Source organism: Asterias amurensis, chromosome 6 (assembly GCF_032118995.1).
Source record: "Asterias amurensis chromosome 6, ASM3211899v1".
NCBI lineage: Eukaryota > Metazoa > Echinodermata > Asteroidea > Forcipulatida > Asteriidae > Asterias > Asterias amurensis.
Window position 1 is genome coordinate 3,363,145 of NC_092653.1, and position 23,063 is coordinate 3,386,207.

General features: G+C 39.5%; 1 protein-coding gene across 7 annotated transcripts in view; it reads left to right on the forward strand.

Annotated features, from left to right (window-relative positions):
• The window catches only part of LOC139939168 (BCAS3 microtubule associated cell migration factor-like), a 68,093-nt gene that overhangs the window by 2,054 nt on the left and 42,976 nt on the right, over positions 1 to 23,063 (forward strand). For all 7 annotated transcript variants that reach the window (XM_071934939.1, XM_071934938.1, XM_071934940.1 and 4 more), the window contains exons 2-14: positions 1,377 to 1,492; positions 7,877 to 7,977; positions 10,138 to 10,280; positions 11,329 to 11,436; positions 12,093 to 12,246; positions 15,608 to 15,691; positions 17,203 to 17,385; positions 17,963 to 18,193; positions 18,809 to 18,902; positions 19,697 to 19,840; positions 19,993 to 20,298; positions 21,108 to 21,273; positions 21,882 to 21,976. In XM_071934939.1, the coding sequence (XP_071791040.1) occupies positions 1,377 to 1,492; positions 7,877 to 7,977; positions 10,138 to 10,280; positions 11,329 to 11,436; positions 12,093 to 12,246; positions 15,608 to 15,691; positions 17,203 to 17,385; positions 17,963 to 18,193; positions 18,809 to 18,902; positions 19,697 to 19,840; positions 19,993 to 20,298; positions 21,108 to 21,273; positions 21,882 to 21,976 (1,925 nt within the window). The remainder of the gene's footprint in view (positions 1 to 1,376; positions 1,493 to 7,876; positions 7,978 to 10,137; positions 10,281 to 11,328; positions 11,437 to 12,092; positions 12,247 to 15,607; positions 15,692 to 17,202; positions 17,386 to 17,962; positions 18,194 to 18,808; positions 18,903 to 19,696; positions 19,841 to 19,992; positions 20,299 to 21,107; positions 21,274 to 21,881; positions 21,977 to 23,063) is intronic.

Genomic DNA, 23,063 nt, shown 5'->3' on the forward strand with positions numbered 1-23,063 from the left:
ATTGTTAGAGAATTTGTTCCATCACATAATGGTCACTCAGTAAAAAAACAAATATGACACACACTGAGCAACTTTTTCATTGTTGGGTGTATACGTGCGCATTACAAGTCTTATTATTAATACAAATCTCCCTCATAATTGTCTCATAATTTGGGCAACCCACATCATAAAGAATAACCAACTGCATGTATTTGCAAGTTGGCATACAACCTGGTTGTGTACAATCCTATTCATAAGTGCAAGAAGTTTGGAATACAACCCCCAGATTACCTAAACATTTCTATTTTTATCAATAGAACAGATGTTGGTGGTCACCCCATGCAAACCATATGAACATACGGGGGTGTGTGACCAAATGTTAGTTTAAGGTGTTATATAGGATTGGTAGAGCTGAAAAAATAGGTGCAGATAGTGTTAATGTTCTGTGTGATCAGCCATTTCTACAAACACGAAATAACAAACCTGTGCAAAATTGGGCTTAACCCGTTGTGTGAGTCCCCAGAAATTAATGAAAATTTTGCACAAGTTTAGCTTGTGAACACATTGTCCTTAATGTTGGTTGTAATCAGCCATTGCACTTCTGAAGGTTTTCAGATTAGGCCTAATTCAAAAGTTCTCTGGAATACGACGTCATTTCAGAGGGAAATATTTCACACACAAAAAGTTGTTCTAGTGTGAACTTCATAGTCAGTAATGAGAGTCAGTAAGCTTTCGGACTAAAGTTAAACCATGTTTTTAATCATCTCCAATTACCTTAAAAGCACATGGTGACTAGTCAAAAAGTGGTTAGGCTGGCTAGGTTGATGTTGGAAAGCATCTATTTTACATATAAAATGAAATATGGATAGTGAAAAATCTGACAAACTCATAAAAAGTGGAATTACATTATGATTAAACTGGCTAGTCAACAAAACAGTTACAGGCAAATCCTGATTGCATGTACATGTAGGTCCACAGAAGCTTTGCCAGAGCTGTCAACTCTTTGTTATTCTGCAGTATAGTTCCCTGAAAATCAACAACTATTCCATGTTCTGCATTAAATTTCTTCCTTGATAAAACCAGGATTACCAACCAAATTTCCATTTGTTGCATAACAAATTGCTTGTTACTGGTATTCAGTTGTGGTTTGCTTATCTTGAAGATCAAGTGGAGATTTGGTTGGTAATTATTTTCTTTTTTCAAGGCAAAACTTTTATGCTGAGCAATTTATTTGTGCTAAGCAGCTCTATGAAATTGGGCCCTGATGAGCAAATTTGGTAAGCTCTGTGTGATTATATGGAAACCTTGTTCCTACTATTTTGAAAGGAATTCTATATCTCCCTGATTATTGTACTACACCTCCCTGATTGTAAGATGTTCATTTCTTTTCTGTGCAGTGACAAGTCCTACATGGCCACAGTTGTGGACTTTCTTCAGGACGCTTACAGTGGCAACAAGGCAGAAGACAAAGACAAAATTCTATGGGTCAAATTTGAGCAGTGTTCCTCTAAAGGTAAGGGCTTTCAGTAATAAAACTGTGGCTTAACTTTTGAATGTGCCGATTTACCATGTTGTGTGCTCCTACAGTTTATTTATATCAAAATCAAAGCAAACAACTGAATTACAATAATACTGGATAAAAGATGAGAGGTCTTTTTATCTAAAGGGTATACCACCATAAACCAAAAATACTTGCGGTTTAGTGGACTATGCCGCTCATAAGAAATAACATTTTTTTTGTCAACACAGAACCACATGTATTCGTCTTTGCCACTTTGCAAACTACAACCAACCTGAAACAATTGTGTTTGTTTGAGAACCTAAATGAACCCCATGATAGCACCAGCAAAGAGTTCAACTCCTGACACTACAAAAGAATCAACAGTCCCAAAACTGACATTTATAAAAAACAGTGAAAACAATAGGTTTTTCCCACCATTTTCTTGTGAGTCCATTGAGAGATTTAGCTCACATTTTTCACAGGTTTGTAATTTCCTGTTCACTTGGTCACATACAAATTGTGAATGTACTAGTCTTTAAAAATGGCTTCGAAAAACAAAACAAAAATTCTCACAGTTAAAGGCACAAAGACCAGTATTCTCACTTGGTGTATCCCAACATATTTTATGCATCAAATAATGAACAGTGAATTTACTGAAAATTTAGGCTCAAGTGGTAATCGAAGTTGCAAGAAAATAGTAAACGGAAAAACACTCTTGTTGCACAACTTGTGTGCTTTCAGATGCATTATAGTAAAAGGCTTCAGCTGTAGTCTTTTATTATTTGAGTGTGAAAACTTCAGAGGGAGCCGTTTCTCACAATGTTTTATACTATCAACAGCTCTTCATTGTTCATTACCAAGTTAGTTTTTATGCTATTTTGAGTAGTTACCAATATTGTTCAGTACCTTTGGTAATTGTCAAAGACCAGTCTTCTCACTTGGTGTATGTCAACAAATGCATAAAATAACAAACCTGTAAATATTTGAACTGAATTGGTCGTCGAAGTTGTGAGAGAATGATGGAAGGAAAAACACCCTTGTCGCACAAGCTGTGTGCTGTAAAATGCCTTGAATCCGAGACCTCAGCTGAGGTATCAAATTCAATTTAGATTTTAGTGAGACATTACTTCTTTCTCAACAACTATGTTACTTCAGAGGGAGCCATTTCTCACAATGTTTTGTTCTATCAACAGTTCTCCGTTGCTCGTTACCAAGTCAGTTTTTATTCTAACAATTATTTTGAGTAGTTTACCACAAGGTTCAAGTTGACATTTGTACAAGGTAAAGAAACAAAGAGGAAATGTGTCCAGTGAGCAAGCAGTGTACTAACCCCATGTACTTGGCATGGAAGAGTCTATCTATTTACAATTGATTCTGGAATTCAAATTAGGCAGTCAGTTATCCGCATTGACTTAATTTATTGATTTGAATGTTTTTGCAGGCAATACACTGTACTCCCAAAACGCACTACATTACTTGCTACCGTTGGCTTGCTAGCCATAGGTCATGCAAACAGCTGCATACCAGGGCCCAATCTCACAGAGCTGCTGAAGCATATCAAGTAGCTCAGCTCAACACAATAATGCTTACCAGATTAAGGTTACCAGCCAAAATACCATTTTACGTGTACAAAATGTAATTGGTATTCTGCTTAGTTTTGCTTAGCAGAAAAATACTAAGCAATAATTTCTGCTGGAGCAGCTCTATGAAATTGAGCCCAGCAACTGTCGTGACTGTAAAGCATAAAAAGTTGCTCAGCACAACCAAATGATGCTGACCAGAGTATTTCGTTAACCAGCTATATCTATGTACATCTGCTTTGTTTACACTTTATAAGTGAAGCTGTTCAGAAATATATTATGCACTGACTGACTAGTTTCTGCTTTTAAAGTAGCTCTATGAAACTAATTCTCTTATGTTTACATGTTAACCAGAAACGGAGTTCACATCTTATTCTCAAGTTTTCTTTGATGATTTGTTAAATTTATTTTGCGTTCATGGTTAAATTTTACCTGGCCAAACACATAATATTTTTATTGGCCAAAACACATCGAACTAAAGTATTTTGATGTTCAAGCTGAATCGCCTACATGTACATTTATGTAAAACTCAATATGGTTGGGACCAATTTGGTATTGGAAGTTCAAATTAAAGGAACACGTTTAAGCTTGAACACATTGCCTTGGATCGGTTGAGTTGATCTTTAAATCGCTTGTGACTGTTTGTTGTAAAATGCATGGTTAGAAAGATGTTTTAAAAGTAGAATACAATGACCCACAATAATTTGCCTCGAAATTGCATGTTTTTCCTTTTACTTTGCGAACTAACATGGTCGGCCATTTATGGGAGTAAAAAATATGACTCCCATAAATGGCCAATCGTGTTAGTCGACGAGGTAAAAGGAAAACCACGCAATTTTGAGTCATACTTGTGTGGATCATTATATTTGACTTTTAAAATATCTTTCCAATCATATATGCATTTTATCAAACGGTTACAAACGCTTTTCAAAGACCAACTCGTCCGATCCAAGGCAACGTGTTCCTTTAATACGTGTGAGACATGCATAATCTATACTAACAAACAAGTACCCACAGTAAGATAACTTGAATACAAACCTACGTAATGAACATCTTTATTGCTGCAGGATTTTTCTTTTTTATGGAAACAAAAAACATCCCAGGGCACCCTGCCAAATTTATTAAAGGACTGCATTCATTCACCCACAGACTTGAAAGGGTCTGTCCTCATTATTCTAGATCTATAAAATCTAACAGACAATCTGGCTTCGTGTCTGACTGGTTGATCTATCAGGGAATCATTGGAGGTCTAAACCTCAAGGTATTAAATTCATGTTAATTGACTGGAGTCCTATTGACTGCAATGGACTTGTTTACACTTACTAAAAACAGGCAATAATTTAGGAAATTGTATCCCATCAAACCAATCAATCTTGAAGACTTTAAAGTACACAGTACTACTAAATAATAATTACTAGAACTTGGCAAACTGCAGCTAAAAAATAGACCACAAAATGCTTTTAAAATTATACGGCAAAAGTGAAAGGTTAAAGCAATCGCACAGCATCGGTTAACAGTATTGTCCCAAGGCCCAGACTGCGTGTATCACAACTTAACAAACCTGTGAAAATTTAGGCTTAATCGGTCATCGGAGTCATGACATGTGTTGAAAATAAATCACGTTATTCTCGATATCGAGAATTTATAATTGTTTTAAAACATTAATGTTTTCTCAAAAAGTAAAGCATTTCATGGAATAATATTTCAAGGGAAGTCTTTCACCATTACCTTCTGTAAACCCTGTAAGTTATTTGTAAATCTTAAAAAACTTTTCATTTTTGTTCTGTTCAGAAAGTGTCCAATGGCTTAAAACTAAAAAAAATAGGTGGGAGCATACCGTTAATCGAGACTATAAACCTGCTGAATTTGTGTTAGTGTTTTGTACTTGATACACAAATGTACATGACACAGGGTTCTCTTAAGGATTTTTTCAAAATTGTTGGGCATTCTGGACCCAAATTTTGTCCACAGCATGCTGAATTGCACGGAGGCCCTTTGACTTTTCAGAGACTCTTCTTAAATGTATTTTTTTTCCTATATCGACCATTTGCATCTGACTGCAATTTGTAAGACTCCGCCCGATGGAGAAACCCTAGGGAATGGAATGATAACATGAGTGTTGATAAAGACTCGGCAATAAGAATGTATTGTGTTTTTAAACTCTGTAGGGCAAATGTAGACTATGGTACATTGTACACTGTAAAAATATTTGTTTAATGCTATTTTTCATAATAGAACTTGATAATAGTATAGAATCCCTTGTCTACAAACTGTATAGCAGTATAAATGTACAGTTTGTACATGAATAGGTCTGGAAATTCAAGGAAGCCATGACCTCTGTTACCGTGGTCTTGGCTTCCTTCAAGAGTTTCCCATAGACCTTTTGAAAATTTTTATTTAGTTACTTACATACGTATTCAAAACTGAAAAAATGGCCTTGCCCTCTCAAAGATGATATTCTAGGGGTGGATTTCACAAAGAGTTAGGACTAGTCTTATCTCGAGTTAGGACCAGTTACTTGTCCTAACTTGGGACTATCCATGCAACTTGTATATCTCCTAGGACTAGTCCTAAGTTAGGAGTCCTAACTCTTTGTGAAATCGACCCCTGGCCCTCTACGGAGGGACAGCAAGACCAGGGCAACATAGGCCACTGCCTCCGTGTAATTCAAGGCCTAAATAAATACTGTTTTTAAAAAGGACTGAACACCTTTAGAGACATCTGTTTCTAATTGCTCGAGTACATGCAGGGAACAATTTCGTCTGGTAATCTTGCGTAGTAGAGTGTTTAGACTGAACATGTTTTGTGCACACTGGATGCTAAATATTGAGGAGCGAATCAATGATGATTTTTTTTTAGTAGCAACTTGATATATTTTGTGTTGCACTTTGCTATGCTGTTATGGGAAATTATTTGCTGACATGTAATCCCATCTTCCAGGATTTTGGCAAAGGGCTAATTTTGTCTTTTCACCAAATGATACATGAGACGTGTAGAAGGAACTAGCTCAGCCTGATTTACACAAAAGCTCATCATGAAGTCCTATGCTTAAAGGGAACGATGCTTATAATTAATTTGAATGGAGTCTGTTTTCCACTTACAGTATATTGGGTGTGTTCGTTTAGCTTCCCCGGTTCGACCCTGTGATGCTCATTCGAGTGAGCCCCTGACAAGAGCTAATTGAAAGATCACTCACCCTCTCGTGGTGACGTCATGCACGCAGGGCACTTGGGGCTGACCCGGGTGAGCCCCCTGGAATGACGTCAAAGACATTCAACTGTACCGGGGGCAGACTGAGGTCGACCCGGGGAAGCTAATCAAACGCAACCATTGATAGAAAAACCAACACTATTTAGAAGTGGGTCACCTCATGTACTTTCTCTGATGGTATGGGTCGGCTTTGATCAACTCCATTTCTGTCATTCCTTAAGACCACCTTATAAAAATTATATTTAAAAAGGAAGTACATTGTAAATTGACACTAAGTTAATAGAAAAGTAAATCTTTAAGTTTAATAAAATTATGTACATTAATAAAAATATATATATATATAATATGATACATAAAAATATACTAAAATAAAGTATTGGAAAAAAACATATCTAATTAAACGAAGAGAAGTAAAAAGTTTTGATAATCTTGAAGGAATGGTCGAAAACATCCTGGCATGTTGGGCCGAGCAGCTCTAGTTCAACAGACCCAGGCTCTGGTGTTGTCAGCAGCAGAGTGTGGGTTCGAATCCCGGTGATTATGCTTAGCCCTTGAGCAAGGCAGGCTCCTTTTGGACGAAACCCATGCCTCCATCCGTACTGTAAATGGGGTAACCCTGTTTTAGCCCCAGGAGGAGTAGGTGGCAAGGTGCCCCGGTGACAGTTGATTTTGGTCTACAGCCCAAATCAGTGAAATAATAATAATATTAATAATAATACAGCACTTATAAGGCGCATTTTACTGAAAACACTCAGGCGCCAGTCTGGAAGAAGTTAAAGATTTTAAGCTAAAGTATTGTAGAGGGTAGAGGTTGATTGTGTATGAAAAAGCAACGCGCCTTACAGGCAGCTCAGGGCTGTATACTCCCACGGGAGCTGAGAAACATGGGATGTTATTGGCCCTATGACCAGGGAACTACTGTTAAGAGCATTGATACGGTTATTGTGAAATGCGCTGTATAAGAATTTGTTATAATTATTATTATTATTAAATACTTATGAGAAAGTGTAGCCCCCACCTTGAAATGGTCATCTAGCCCTTACATGCTAGGAGATATCTCACACAAGTAAAAAATATCATGTCTTAAAATATCAGACCCTTTCGTTTTAAAACCAACTGGACAAATGTAATATCCTCCACTCAAATTTATAGCACTTGAATGATTGCACTTAAAGGCAGTGGACACTGTTGGTAATTACTCAAAATAATTATTAGCATAAAAACTTTCTTGGTGACAAGTAATGGGGAGAGGTTGGTGGTATAAAACATTGTGAGAAACAGCTCCCTTAAAAGTGCGATAGTTTTGGAGAAAGAAGTAATTTTCCACGAATTTGATTTCGAGACCTCAAGTTTAGAACTTGAGGTCTCAAAATCAACCATCTTAATGCACACAACTTCGTGTGACAAGGGTGTTTTCTTCTTTCATTATTATCTCGCAACTTTGATGACTGATCGAGCTCAAATTTTCACAGGTTTGTTATTTTATGCATATGTTGAGATACACCAACTGTGAAGGCTAGTCTTTGACAATTACCAATAGTGTCCACTGCCTTTAATGTGTTACAATATATTACCTACAGACCTCTATCTCTTCTTCTTCCTTCAGGACAGGTATTAAATCCTCATTACATCAATCAAGAAGGATCAGAAGAGCCGATATTCCTTGTCATTGGTTACGCCAATGGTGTCCAGATATGGAGCTTGCCGGTGAGTTGCAATGAGCTCTTTCGAAATGTGTCTTACAAGACTGTTTGAAAATGATGAAGTTCCCATGTCTGACAATATATTTCAAATTGGTGTCAAAGTAATGACTGTTGATTTTTCGGCAAATCATCTGAACATCATGTCTCCTGGCAACGAATTATCAAATCATCCGTAGTACAACACCTTGTATGGGACACAAGGTAAGGTGGTACATTTTGCTTCCAGACTTTGGGAATTGAATTGAATATTGTCAGAAACACTACAATAAGTGTGTACTCTGGGTTCTTTGTAAATCGTAACAATATATGTCTTTCTCTAGAAGACGATCAGAGCATACTGATCAAAACATCGAGTTGAAAGCAACGGTTCTTTTCAGAACCACCCAACTCATTTAGAGATAGTCAGCAATGGTGTTACCGCAAACCTTTCCATATAATCAATGTTTTTGTGTTAAGTAGGGTTTGAAACTTTGCATGGTGGAAACACCATGTAATGACTATCTCTAAATGAGTTGGGGTGGTTCTGAAAAGAACCTTTGGTTTCAACTCGATGTTTTGATCAGTATGCTCTGATCGTCTTTAGTGTCTTGTTTAAATACACAAGTGTCAAGACCGATACTCAAACCCACTGCTCAGACACACCAGAGCTTGAGTCCAGTGCACTTGACCGCTTGGCTACGACACCATGCTGGAGTATTTACACGCACACTTCACACATGTCAGGTTACTGGAATTGACATTAAGAGTCACTTTGGGGGTCCAGCCCACTAAATGGGGAGAAAACAGCCTCATTAATATTTTGTAGGCTCTCAATATTCTATTCCAGACAGATTTAAAGGAACACGTTGCCTTGGATCGGTCGAGTTGGTTTTTGAAAAGCGTTTGTAACCGTTTTTCATAAAATGCATATGGGTAGAAAGATGTTGTAAAAGTAGAATACAATGATCCACACAAACATGCCTCAAAATTGCGTGGTTTTCCTTTTACCTCGTCGACTAACACGTCGGCCATTTATGGGGGTCAACATTTTGACTCCCATAAATGGCCGACCGTGTTGGTTCGCACAGTAGAAGGAAAACCATGCAATTTCGAGGCAAACTTGTGTGGATCATTGTATTCTACTTTTAAAACGTCTTTCCAACCATATGCATTATATAAAAAACGGTTACAAACGCTTTTGTTTTGACCAACTCGTCCGATCCAAGGCAACGTGTTCCTTTAAGAGCCCAAGAAAAGGGATACAGTGTATAAATGTTGCTCAATAAGAGATATGGCGGACACAATGCTACAACACTAAGGTTTGGGTAAATTTGTGTGTATACATACACCCAAACCAAACAGTACACTCATATCACGTCAGCCATACCTCAAAAAAGATTATGGTGACCTGGGGGTTGTTGACTTCTAACTTGAGGTATTTTGGATGACATAAGCCCTGAAATAAATGGTCATATTTGCAGACAGGTGTAGGAAAATTGTTCATGATTGATGCTCAAATGTTTGGAAAATTACAACGGTGTAGGGGTGTTTTTATTTGGTTCTACAGGCCCTGGGACTCCCCGTATCAAATTGAGGATAACAATTCAAGAGTCAATGCATATTTTCCCTTTATTGAACAAAAACTGTGAGACTTTTAAGTGTTTTTTGTCTGTTTTTGAATATTTAGCATTTTGCACTGTATGCTATGGGTTGCACCCTATACTAGGGAGTTTGGGTTGACAGTTACAGTAACTGGTCCCAACCCGCCAGCAGAGGGCACCAGAACAGGCCTCCTAGTTAATACTGTATGTCTTGTTTGTAAGTGGGTGATAGTATCAGAAGAGTCAATAAGAATGCTCTCTTCAGATGCCCAGAAAGTGTAGACCCTACTTGTTTTCCTATTGCGTTAACCAATAGAGGAAAAATCAGCATCACATTAGAGTTACAGATGTGTTTGAAGCTTTGCATGGTGTTCAAAAAACCAGAGTTGAGGCCTACTGTTTAAAACATCGAGACCACACCAGCTCTTTTCAGAGTTTACACTCCCATTTATTACATGGTTGTACCAGCAAGTTTATTATTCATTTTTATTTAATTCCTACAGATGAAGTTGTTCACATTGTTGAATTCAATTGTTTAAATTGATGATTAATTGTTTTTTATTCCTCCCACTCTGATACCTCAGCCTAGTGGTGAAGCTCAGGAAGTTTTATCTCTACGTCAGGGACCAGTCCGGATTCTACGCGTCTTGCCAACACCGTACACCAGTGGGATTAGGAATCATCAGCAGGATAAGAGACCTCTGGTGGCGCTGTGTGACGGAGCAAGGTAACTAGAAACATGAGTAGTAGAATGTCTCCAAATCAATCGGCTACGGCTACAGATGGATCTATATGCGCAAACGCTGAATGCTGCCAAAGCTGCGTCACCATTGCTGGGGCGCTGGCAGGTCAATGTTTTGTACACATAGACATGAAAAACCTGCTTTTTGTTTTACTTCTAATGCGAATTAAGTGTCTTTTTGAAAGATTTACACACTTCTCCTGACAGGACAGCATGATTTAAAGTGTCTTTTTGAAAGATTTACACACTTCTCCTGACAGGACAGCATGAAGATTATATAGAATATATATTAAATATTTGAAACCAAACAGAAAGTGAATACTGGAATTTAGTCAGGAAAACCTTGCCGATGTAACACATTTTAAACTCGACCATGCAGTTTCCGCATCTATCTCACCTACTTACCTCACCTATTGCTTTGCTTTCACAATAGCATCCCTGTTAACAAATGGTTTCCTCAAGTAAGCTGTGTAGTATCGGGCACCTGTATGAGGGATGAGTAAATTTTTATTGGAACATTTCAAAGGGCACCAAGACAACGACTAAAGGCATGTAGGCAATTGCCTTTGTAGGTGGCACGGTTGGCTTGTGTGTAAAGCGCTCGCCCCTCACCAAGGTGACCCCGGTTCGATTCCCGGCCAGGGCCATATGTGAGTTGAGTTGTGCGTTGGTTCTCTGCTGTGCCACAAGGGTTTTCCAGACTATCCGGTTGTCCTCCCTCGGGAAAAATCAAACACTTTCAATCTTGGCTGGTGGTCATAATGGGTTGATGTGGCTGACAGCTGAATTGCCCTTGCATGCCTGCTTCTCGAACACGTTGTAGCCACATCCTTCGTAATTCAGCTCTAGCTGCGAGTAAGGATGATTAGCCCCCCAAATTATTATTATTATTATTATTATTTGTGCAGATCTGAATGTTGGTTATGGTTGTGGTGAGATCAGCACAGCCAAAAGCCATACATGTAGCTAACAAATCTTGAGTTGGCTATTACAGTCCCTGGGATTCATCTTTGGTTTTTAATTTATTTTGCAGTTCTAGCCAGCCATTCTGTTCAGTGAGTCTACTGTCTCTGAAGACTGGAGAACAAGTTCATAATATTGCGTTCAAGACGCCAGTGTGTGATGTACTATGTAATAGAAGGTAGGCTTCTTGGATGTTACTATTAATTATAAGAATCTTAACGTACAAGTGTAAGTTTGTTTTTTGATTTGTGAAATTTGCAGTAACACCATGTAAATATCTCTTATGAGTAGTGTTGATTCTGAAAAGAACCAGCGGTTGACAACTTCAATGTTTCGATCAGTATGCTCTGATTGTCTACAGGAAAATCAGAGCATACTGATCAAAGCGTTGAATAGGAGACTTTCCAACGATAGGTGGCAATTCTGAGAGCAATGGATTTACCCGGTAGGTCTGCTGCCCTCTATTGTCCCAGAAAGTCTCCCAGTATCAACCCTCACTTTCCCAAGTAATGATCTTGTATGAGAAAATATATTTTTTTGAGGCTGTTTGCCATGGAAGGGCTGTCCATGGGCCTTTCTCAAACCTCGGCTTGGTCTACGGCTGACGCTCCATGCTCCATGTGATGATGTCATGCAATACGCGCTGCTCCAAAATGCAGGTTAAAGGCTTAGCTGCATACACAGGCGCGGACTAAGCCTGAACCGGAGCCCAAGCCGAGGTTTGAGAAAGGCCCAGGCTTCAGTTCTAGACATATTCCATACATTATACTTTCATAATTAATTCCTGTAAAAGACGACAAACAACCATTTTGTTTGGTGATCATTCTCACACAGACTCATCGTTGTAGCATTGCAAGAGAAAGTAGCCGCCTTCGATGCCGTCTCCTTCAAGAGTCGATTCTGCATCACCAGCTGCTACCCAGCGAGCTCCCCTAACCTCAACCCTCTGGCTCTAGGCTCAAGATGGCTTGCCTATGCAGATAGAAAGGTTAGCATGTCTGACATACAGCAGGGCCCAATTTCATAGAGCTGCTAAGCATGAAAGTTTGCTAAGCATGAACTTTCTTGATAAAAACAGGATTACCAACCAAATTTCCATTTGTTGCATGTTGCTTGCTACTGGTATTCAGCTGTTGTTTTCTTATCCTGAAAATCACATTGAAATTTGGTTGGTAATCCTGTTTTTATCAAGGTGAAAATTTCATGCTAAGCAAAATTTTGTGCTAAGCAGTAGTGCTGGGCGAATAGTGAAATTTTGTTATTCGGATACCGCCGGCCAACTATCCGAAATTAACCGGATATTCGAATAGTTTTTTTCGCCGCTAGAGGGCGCTATTAAATAAAAAAATAAATAAAAAATAATTTTATTTTGCCGCTAGAGGGCGCTGTTCGTTTGTGAATGAGATCTTATGGGCGGATTGATATTAGTTTTAGACAGTGTCACTCGGTTCATTCATAAAAATGACCGGATCTAATTTAAAGATGGCGATTTGCTTTTTCTTTTGATCGTGATTGACTCTACGTGAGGGAAAACTTTTGTAATCTTTGAACAAATTACGTCAGAAATGTCATTGTTTTAACTCTTCACGGAGGTGAGCATAGTTAAATACTTAGTTTATGCTGTTTTATGCTGTCTTAATAGAAGTTTCATAAGGATTCAGACAAAACATTCATATCAGTTGTCGCCCGATGTCCACGGATATTCGGATATTAAAGAATATCCGGTTTCTTGGTTGTAATTACAGAACTATCCGGTTTATAAATAGTTATTCGCGCCCTATGCGGATATCCGGTTAGAAAAAAAAAGGCATTCGCGGTTACGGATAGGAAAACCTATTCGCCATTAACCGGATATTCAAATAATTCGCCCAGGCCTACTAAGCAGCTCTATGAAATTGGCCCAGATCAGGCCCCAATTTCATAGAGCTGCTTAAAGGAACACGTTGCCTTGGATCGGACGAGTTGGTCTATGAAAAGCGTTTGAAACCGTTTGTTATGAAATGCATATAGATAGAAAGGTGTTTTAAATGTATAATAAACTGCGCCAATAAAGTATCTAAACACTTACAAATAGTCAGATTTATCGGAACCTGAATTAGTATGCCAAAGAATAATTATTCATTTCTATTCACCGTTAATTGTTGCACATTTTGACACATCTTGTGTTGCGCTACGATGTTGTTTGGTGGATTTATGGGCACTTGAGTGGCTTAAGGTCGAATTTCAAAAGTTGCAAAAGCCCCTATTCACCCCAATTCCAGAAGGGAACTCACACAAGCATCACACACAGACAAAATCAAGACAAAAGACACAAACTCGTTTCGTTTACTTGACCATGAAATTTATGTCCGTATCTTATTAACTCTAAAACTGCTGATATCCTGTCCTCAATACTTGGTGTGTCCTCCATCACTGTCCTGAACGGCAAGGAGTCGTCTTCTCATACTCCCAACGAGACATCTGATCTGTCCCTGGTCAATCCCCTGCCATTTCCTGATCAGGATGCGTCGCAATCCCTCGAGAGTGGTGTCAGGCTTGATGGACTTGTTCACTTTCTTCTGCTGCAGAAGTCACACTCGAGCGGCCACTCCTTGGCAGGTCGTCCACATTTCCCTGAGCTTGGTAGCCATTCCACCATTTTACTGACCGTCGCTGGTGACGTTCCAACTTGATGAGCTGCAGCTCGAATCGACATACCGGCTTCTATCAAACCAACGATCCGTCCTCTTTCCTGTTTGGTCAGTTGAGCCATCTTTCCTGTTATCTTGAAACACCTTTCCCTGTCTTACCATAATCAGGGATTCTGGCTCTTAACCCATTTTGTTGTATGCCTCCCATCTTTGACCCCTTTGCTTGGTTACTGACAATTATTGCTGATGTTCATCGCAACCGATTTATCCAAAACGCGACAAACAAATCATTTATAAAGGGCGGGAGAAAGAAACGCTGATCTTACTCGTCACAATACAACGATTTAGCTTGAATAGGGGCTTTTACAACTTTTGGAATTCGACCTTAAGCCACTCAAGTGCCCATAAATCCACCAAACAACATCGTAGCGCAACATAAGATGTGTCAAAATGTGCAGAAATTAACGGTGAATAGAAATGAATAATTATTTTTTGGCATACTATTTTAGGTTCCGATATATCTGACCATTTGTAAGTGTTTAGATACTTTATTGGCGCAGTTTATAATGATCCACACAAGTATCACTCAAAATTGCACGGTTTTCATTTTACGTCGCGAACTCACACGGCCGGCCATTTATGGGAGTCAAATTTTTGACCCCCACGCAATTTCGAGGCATATTTGTGTAGATCATTGTATTCTACTTTTACATCATCTTTCTAACCATACCGATTTTATAACAAACGGTTACATAGCGCTTTTCAAAGACCAACTCGACCGATCCAAGGCAACGTGTTCCTTTAAGTGGCTAATATTGCTTGTAAATTTTCTGTTAAAAAGAAATGAGCAGGAGACCAGTCACAAATTATACATGAGACATGGTTTTGTGGCTGGTAACCTTATTCTAGTAAGCATAATGTTAAGTAGGAATTGAAACTTTGCATGGTGGAAGCATAATGTTGTTGTGCACAGCTGATTACCTCTTGTTTCATCCTAAAGAGATGATGGTGGCCATAAGTTGATATGTGACCCGCTACGTGAAAATGAGTCAGATGTTGACAATTTCAAGAATTGAGTTGTATGCATGGCTGGAAGGAGCACACCAGCAGCAGTAGTTTGGTATATGTCTAAGCTTTGGGGTGTGTCGCGTTGCTGAGTTACTCCTGTTTGAAATTAGCCAATGCATCCTTTTTCTGAGAAACGCATTACAAGTAAAGTGATGTTTTAAACTACCATTTCGCACGAAAGGATACAAATTAGACATAAGTATGATCATAAAATTGTTGTATTCATAGCTTTATTGACTAAAAGGTAAGTGTTCTCAAGGTTCCCCATGCAAGTAATTTTGTTTTGTTTTTTTGTTTTTTTCCACATTAAACTGTCCATAACTTAATAATGCATTGGGCGACATCTGACTCATTTTCACGTAGCGGGTCACATATCGTGTTTGAAAAACCTTCAGAGCGCCACGACACAGCCCGGGCTGTCTACTCCCCAGGAAGCTGAGATGATTAGAGCACATTGATATGTTTATTCGTTCATTCATTCATTATTGGTTTATTCTTTAAAAAACAAATTCCCATGGCGACCGGAGGTCGAATTACAGGAAAATATACAGAGATTAAAGATGTTATTGTAAAATGCACTGTTTTAGAGAACTAGTTATTACTATTATTATTACTATTCTTCTTATGCAATATAATTTGTTTATGATGCAGCTGGTACCAAGTCATCAGAGTGGCGGGGGTGTTTGTCGAGAGGCAGGACAATCATATAAGGCCACAGTCATCCACGCTGCTAAGGTAACAGAACTTGTTTGGCTTAAGTTGTTTTTATTGCTAAATTAGTATAACTAGTAGATATTTACAAGGCTACAGTCATTCATGCTACTAGTGGCATGTTCATAGCTGAGCAGTTCAGAGCACTGGACTCAAGCTCTAGTGTTTCTGATCAGCAGAGTGTGGGTTTGAGTCCCAGTCGTGGCGATTGTGTCCCTGATCAAGACACTTGACCATAATTGGTCCTGTGTACTAGGATTGGTAGTGCACGTAAGAGAACCCAGAACACTTCGCACGGGAGAGTAGGGGTTAAAGGGACACGTTGCCTTGGATCGGACGAGTTGGTCCATTAAAAGCATTTGTAACCGTTTGTTATAAAATGTATATGGTTAGAAAGATGTTTTAAAAGTAGAATACAATGATCCGCACAAGTTTGCCTCAAAATTGCGTGGTTTTCCTTTTACTTTGCGAACTAACGCGGTCGGCAAATTATGGGAGTCAAAATCTCAACTCCCATAAGTGGCCGACCGTGCAATTTCGAGGCATGTTTGTGTGGATCATTGTATTCTACTTCTAAAACATCTTCCTACTCGTATACTTTTTATAACAAACGGTTACAAACACTTTTCAAAGCCCAACTTGACCGATCCAAGGCAATGTGTTCCTTAAACCCAGGTGTTTCTGGTTCACACAGCAAGCGCCATTGTTCACAGGTTTCCTCAGGCTTCCGAGCTGCTGTGATAGGTTCACTTATGAGGCATCTTTGCTTTCATTTCCAAAAATGTACAATAATAAAATGCTTTTAGTGCCCAATAGTTTTGAAAAATCCTGGGGGAGAACCCTGCAGACATGACCGTTAAAGACACTGACACTATTGGTAATTGTCAAAGACTAGCCTTCACAGTTGGTGTATCTCAACATATGCATAAAATAACAAACCTGTGAAAATTTGAGCTCAATCGGTCGTCGAAGTTGCGAGATATTAATGAAAGAAAACACACCCTTGTCGCACCATGGTCACACGAAGTTGTGTACTTTCAGATGCTTGATTTCGAGACCTCAAATTCTAAATCTGAGGTCTCTAAATCAAATTCGTGGAAAGTTACTTCTTTCTCGAAAACTACGTCACTTCAGAGGGAGCTGTTTCTCACAATGTTTTATACTATCAACCTCTCCCAATTACTTGTTACCAAGTAAGGTTTTATGCAAAAAATTATTTTGAGTAATTACCAATAGTGTTCACTGCCTTTAAAAACATAATCAGGGGATCAGGTTGGGTCAGTGGTTCTTTTCCCTGATGCTTTTCACCTCTGTGAATCACGGTTCAAATCCCACCTCGGACCAGAGCCTTGTTTTTGGATTGAGGTTCCGGTCCCCATGTGATTGCATGGATTTTCCCCATTTGTGGTTTTTCCTCCTACATCTAAAACAGAGTATTTCTTCCCCTTTCCTATTCGGTGAGTTATCAACGCTAATTGGTGTGTAATATAGAAATAAATTTTTACTTTTTGTTTTTTCCTCAAATGAAATTTCAGGCGATTACCAAAGGAATCACAGCATTCAGTGAGTCCCTCGGCAAGCTAGCAACCTCCAAGCTGTCTACATCACCTCCTAGGCAGGAAAGCTCCGTCGATAAAGTCAACACCACACCCCTGAACACTAAGAATGGTATCCCAGGGATTGTGACCGTCATTGACACGCTGTCTGTAGAAGGAGAGGTAAGAATCAGAGAAATTATTTAAAAGCACTGGATACTTTGGTAACTACTAAAAATAATTGTTAGCATAAAAACTGAGTTGGCAACGAGCAGTGGAGAGCTGTTGATAGTATAAAACATTGTGAGAAACAGCTTCCTCTGAAGTAGAGTAGTTTTTGGAAAAGAGGTAATTTTTCACTCAAATAATAAAAGACTTCAGGCCTGAAGCCTTTTATAATAGTCATCTGAAAGCACACATTTTTGTGCAACAAGGGTGTGTTTTATATTACAGATGATGTAAATGAAATGCAAAAATTAACTTTTACCTACAATTGACCCCTTGCACATATGTCACACGTTCACACGCGGCGGCTGCGCAATGTTTACCATTTTGGTGGGCAATAGGTTTATGTGTAAACGCCGCGCCGCCTAAAATGCACTCAACTGAATAATGCACAGTGACATTGCCCACCAAATGGCACATCCAAGATTATTTTGATGATGAGGTCAGGTGAATTGGGTCAATAGGAAATTCACTGAGTTAGTTTGGTAGAGTGTATTCTATTGAAAGGTTTAACATTTTCCTCTTTCCTTTGCAGTTCAACGTGACCGAGGATTCCAGCGGGGACTGTATAGTGGCCCACTTCCAGGCCCACATCAACGAGTCCATATCAGCATTGGCCTTTGACCCCAGTGGATCCTTGCTCTTCACAGCGGGCTCGCAAGGTCACAGCTTTCATATATTCCGATTGATGAACCACCCGTGTTCCTCTGGACTAGGGACCGTGCACCATCTCTACGTCTTGTATAGAGGTGATACAGCTGCAAAGGTAAATATTCTTTCAAATTATTTTTTATGAAAAAACCCAAATCCAAACTGATGATGACTTGTGTTGTATCCTTTCACTATACACTGATAGACCTGCCCAAATTCTAGACATTCACTCATCAACATTCAAGTCATGACTAGTGCTGGGCGAATAGTGAAATTTTGTTATTCGGATACCGCTGGCCAACTATCCGAAATTAACCGGATATTCGAATAATTCGCCCAGGCCTAGTCATGACCCATTCCTAACTAAAGACCGGTTCATACTTCCTGCAATTGTGGTACAAATTTTGACGTCACAAATTCGCAACGAATAATTGGCACCTGTTGAAATGTGCTCAACTCCTCCTGAAACATTCGGTGCGAAAACGACCCTGTGATGTAAAAATTCGCTTCGCATTAACAGGAAGTATGAACTTGGCTTCATGAATAATGCGTAGAGACCTCCACCCCATGCAATGATTGTACCTTTGAAACAGTAGCCAATTGATAAGTATGTTATACTTCGTAAGTACCAAGCAAGACATTTGTGAGACACAATAAATAAACCAAGCAAGCAATAACTGTGGTGTTCAGCTCAAGACATTACAAGGTTTTGTGGTTATTTTGTTCATAGGTTCAAGATGTTTCAATAACCAATGATAGCCGCTGGGTTGCCGTTAGTACAATGAGAGAAACTACGCATGTATTTCCCATAACTCCATATGGAGGTAAGTGAACTAACTTGTTAATCTTTATAATTTTGGGTTGAAAAAAGAAATATTGACTAGGATGGGACTTGAATCTGCGACTTCGATAAAGGATTTCCCTCCAAAGTAATATGGTTTAGATAATTGTTCACCCTAAAAATATTTGAATCTGGAAAAAGATTTATGCATGAATCGTTTCTCAGATTTCTGGGTTTTTTTAATCACAATGGTTTAAAGCCATTGGACACTTTCAGTAAACAGTATTGTCCAAGGCCCACACTTCATGTACCACAACTTCTATATAAAATAACAAACCTGTGAAAATTTAGGCTCAATCGGTCATCGGAGTCGGGAGAAAATAACGGGAAAACCCACCCTTGTTCCCGCACGTTTTGCCGTGTCGTGACATGTGTTTAAAATAAATCCGTAATTCTCGATATCAAGAATTGATATTGTTTTAATGTTTTCTCAAAAAGTAAAGCATTCATGGAATAATATTTCAAGAGAAGTCTTTCACCACTACCTTCTGTAAACCCTGAAAGTTATTTGTAAATCTGTGAACTTTTAATTTTTTTTCTGTTCCGAAAGTGTCCAATGGCTTTAAAAAATATACAGATTTGAACTGTCGTCAGCTACTGGGCTAGCTCAAGAATTTCATGGGTTTGAATCCCAACTCGAGTAATACAATTGTGGATTTTTGCTCTATAGGACTCGGGGAGTATACAGTGCATTACGTGAGGGAAAACACAAGTAATAAATATGATAAATTCATCAACGTTTTTTTTTCTGATCATATTTGTTTGATTTGTCATCAGGTCAAGTAAGTTCAAGAACACACACTCCAGCAAAGATTGTAAACAAGGAAAGTAGATTCCATAAGAGTGCTGGATTGGATGAGTTGGTTGACCCAGGAAGGGGTAGTCCTGTCCAGGGATTGTCAGAAAGCCCTACATCCTCAGGTAAGCTTGGGGTTGGTGTTTCTGTCTTTGACCCCAGTTCGAATCCCAACTCGGACCAAAGCCTTGCATGTGGATTGGGTTTTCAGTCCGTACCTTATTGCATGGGTTTTCTCCTGGCCTGATGTATTTTTTTTCTTTTTCCTGTGTGTCAGGTTTCCACTCCCCAGAGCCGATCTCCACCCTCAATCAAACCAGTACCGTCAACAATTCCGCCCTGAATAACCCACGCCTTCCCCCGTACCCCCCACCCGTCACCGTAGTCCCACTCGCCCAGATCAAACAGCCAGCAATCCTGGCCTCGGTGGGTGCAGTCACGGGGATGACGGGGAACGCGACACGCCCAAGGAGCGCCTGCTCGCAGACCGCCGCCGTAAGCGATTACGTCTGCATCAGTACGTGCTTTGGGAGCTCCAGAGGGCACTTTGTCACCAGCTCAAAGGGGACCAGGGAAAAGAATGGTGAGTCATTAATGACCAGAGGTTTGTTTTATTTTATTTTTTTAATGAGAGACCACATGTGTGCTGTGTAGATGCATTCACAAAAGGATATCATATTGTTGGCTAGCTTAGTTTATCTACCATTCATAAATACCTCGGACAGTTTCGCTATTCCTATTTTAGTGGAGAGCGCGTCACGTGGGTGTGTATAAACCTCTGTTTATGACCGGTAAAAAGTGTTGAAACATGGGCGTGACACGCGAGCTTGCACCTGTGATTGTAAGACAGTTTCTTCATTCTTATTGGTCGAGAGCAACGGCTGAAACAGCATTCCCTTATAAGGAGTTGTTAGCCCGAAGGGCGGCGGAGGGCCTTCAAAACTAGAGGGGTGTTGTGTTGAAGGAAATCATTGAACAATTATTATAATTTTTGCATTTATTTTACTTCTTGACCAAAAGTGTCGATGTTTTTTGACCGAAAAGGTATTTATGAATGGGAATTAAAGTGTGTTGAATCGGTTTTCAACTAGTGGTTTTTGTATTTTTGTACTATTATCCCTCCTACTGTCTGACCACTGTGGCTTTGAATAAGGGAATCAATGTGTGTTGAATCGGTTTTCAACTAGTGGTTTAATTTACCTCGACTTTGTCTCGGTAAAATTTTTAAGAACCAGGCCTCGTTGGGATTAAACCACTAGTTGAAAACCTCTTCACCACACATTGATTCCCTTATTCAAAGCCACAGTGGTCAGACAGTAGGAGGAATAATAGTACAAAAATACTTTACTTGTTCAGCTGAAACTCTTCAAATTCGTTCATGTCAAATTCCAGATGCCACTAAGCAAACGGCAGTTGATTCACTTTTCATCATGGGTTGCCATGGGAACCTAGCAGAAAACATTCTTGAACCCAAGATGGTGCAGTCGGGTGGCAGGAAGACCGAGGAGACCGGGTTGGAGCTTGGGGTCACGGAGCATGCCCAATGGAACTTACAGAGGTCAGTGTAGCGTAAAAATTGACAAGTGTCAAGTTCCCTTTGAAACTTTGTATCATGGAATGCATAATACGCCTCTTTTAATATTTATGCATGACGTCATAACTCTTACCCAAAATGAGGCCATGGGCGCACGTCCCCCATCACTTGCAGTGGCTGCGCCCATGGCCTCGTTTTGGGTAAGCATTGTGACGTACCTCATGCATAAATATTAAGAGTGGCATATACACCCTTCTTGGATGAAGTGACTTATCGCTTCCCTTGATGGAGTACTTCATTCACATATGGACTGGCATTGAGGTCACTAGAACACATCTATCCCCCCAAGGGACTTTGTCGAAAACACAAAAATAGGTCCCTCTTCTGGTCACTCACAGGTCAAGTCGTGGATAGACATGCACTAGTGACTGAATTATGCCATTCTAAATATGTTTTATAACACACCTGATCAGTCTAAAAGATGAAATAACGGCTTTACGTCTAATCAAAAGGACAATGCAATAGTGGTTAATTTTTCCCTTTAAAGGTTTTGGATATTTCCATCGGTTGTTTTTGTGCTATTACTGATTACTGATTATTATTTTCTTGCATGTAATTTTTTTGATCTGTAGGGGTATGAATTGGGCTGAGCACAGACCCCCTCTAGGTGGATTCAATCATCTCTTATTAACCAATGAAGCCCATCATTGTGCAGCTGATAGTTCAGGTGAGACACTCAGTTATAGTAATAATAATAATTGGGGGGGCTAATCGTCCTTACTCGCAGCTGGAGCTGAATTGCGAAGGATGAGGCTACAACGTGTTCGAGAAGCAGGCATGCAAGGGCGCATTCATCTGCCAGCCACATCAACCCATTATGACCATGGAGCACAGCCAAGATCGAAAGTGTTTGATTTTTTCCTGAGGGAGGAAAACCGGATAGTCTGGAAAACCCTTGTGGCACAGCAGAGAACCAACGCACAACTCAACTCGCATATGGCCCCGACCGGGAATCGAACCGGGGTCACCTTGGTGAGAGGCGAGCGCTTTACGCACAAGCCAACCGTGCCACCAGTTGATGCATCTATTCTTTTGATTATGGGTTTGGTAGTAGTATAGACCTTTCTCATGGTGCAGCCATCTTCACTTTTCCCAATTGATAACAATGTAACCAAACCGAGGCTTGAAGAACAAAATAGTCTGGTTCCTGTTTGCATAATGATTAATAGCATTCATTATTGTTATTCAATACAAGTAACATGACCAAGATGGAGGCAGCATGAAAAAGGTCTATATGGGGCATTTGTTAAATTTATTTTGGAGTCTAAGAAATTGGGCCCTTTTGTTGTGGGCCCAATTTTTATGGAGCTCATCGGCGAGTATTTTTTTCTGCTTAGATTTGTGTCAAAATTGAATTAAGATTTGCTTAAGCAGAAAATATTGATGAGCAATGTTCTGCTAAACAAAAGTAAGCAGAATAAAAGCCCAGACTGCACATATGGCACGAAGCTGCTTAAGCACAAAAGTGATTAAGCAGAACAAAATTATGTTAACCAGAATAATTTTCCCAGCAAAAGCACCATGCCATATGTATAATTTGTGACTGGTATCCTGCCTATTTCTGCTTAGCAGAGATTTGGTAGGCATAATTCTCTGCTTAAGCAGCACTATGGAAATAGGCTAAGCCAGATATTACACTAGATGGAATCATGTAACTAGCACAAGCCACAACTGCATCAGTGATAAAGACGTCACCAATCTGTTGTAAGCACTGTGTACTCCGAGCTTTCCCTGAGTCTTCCAGAAGAAAGAAA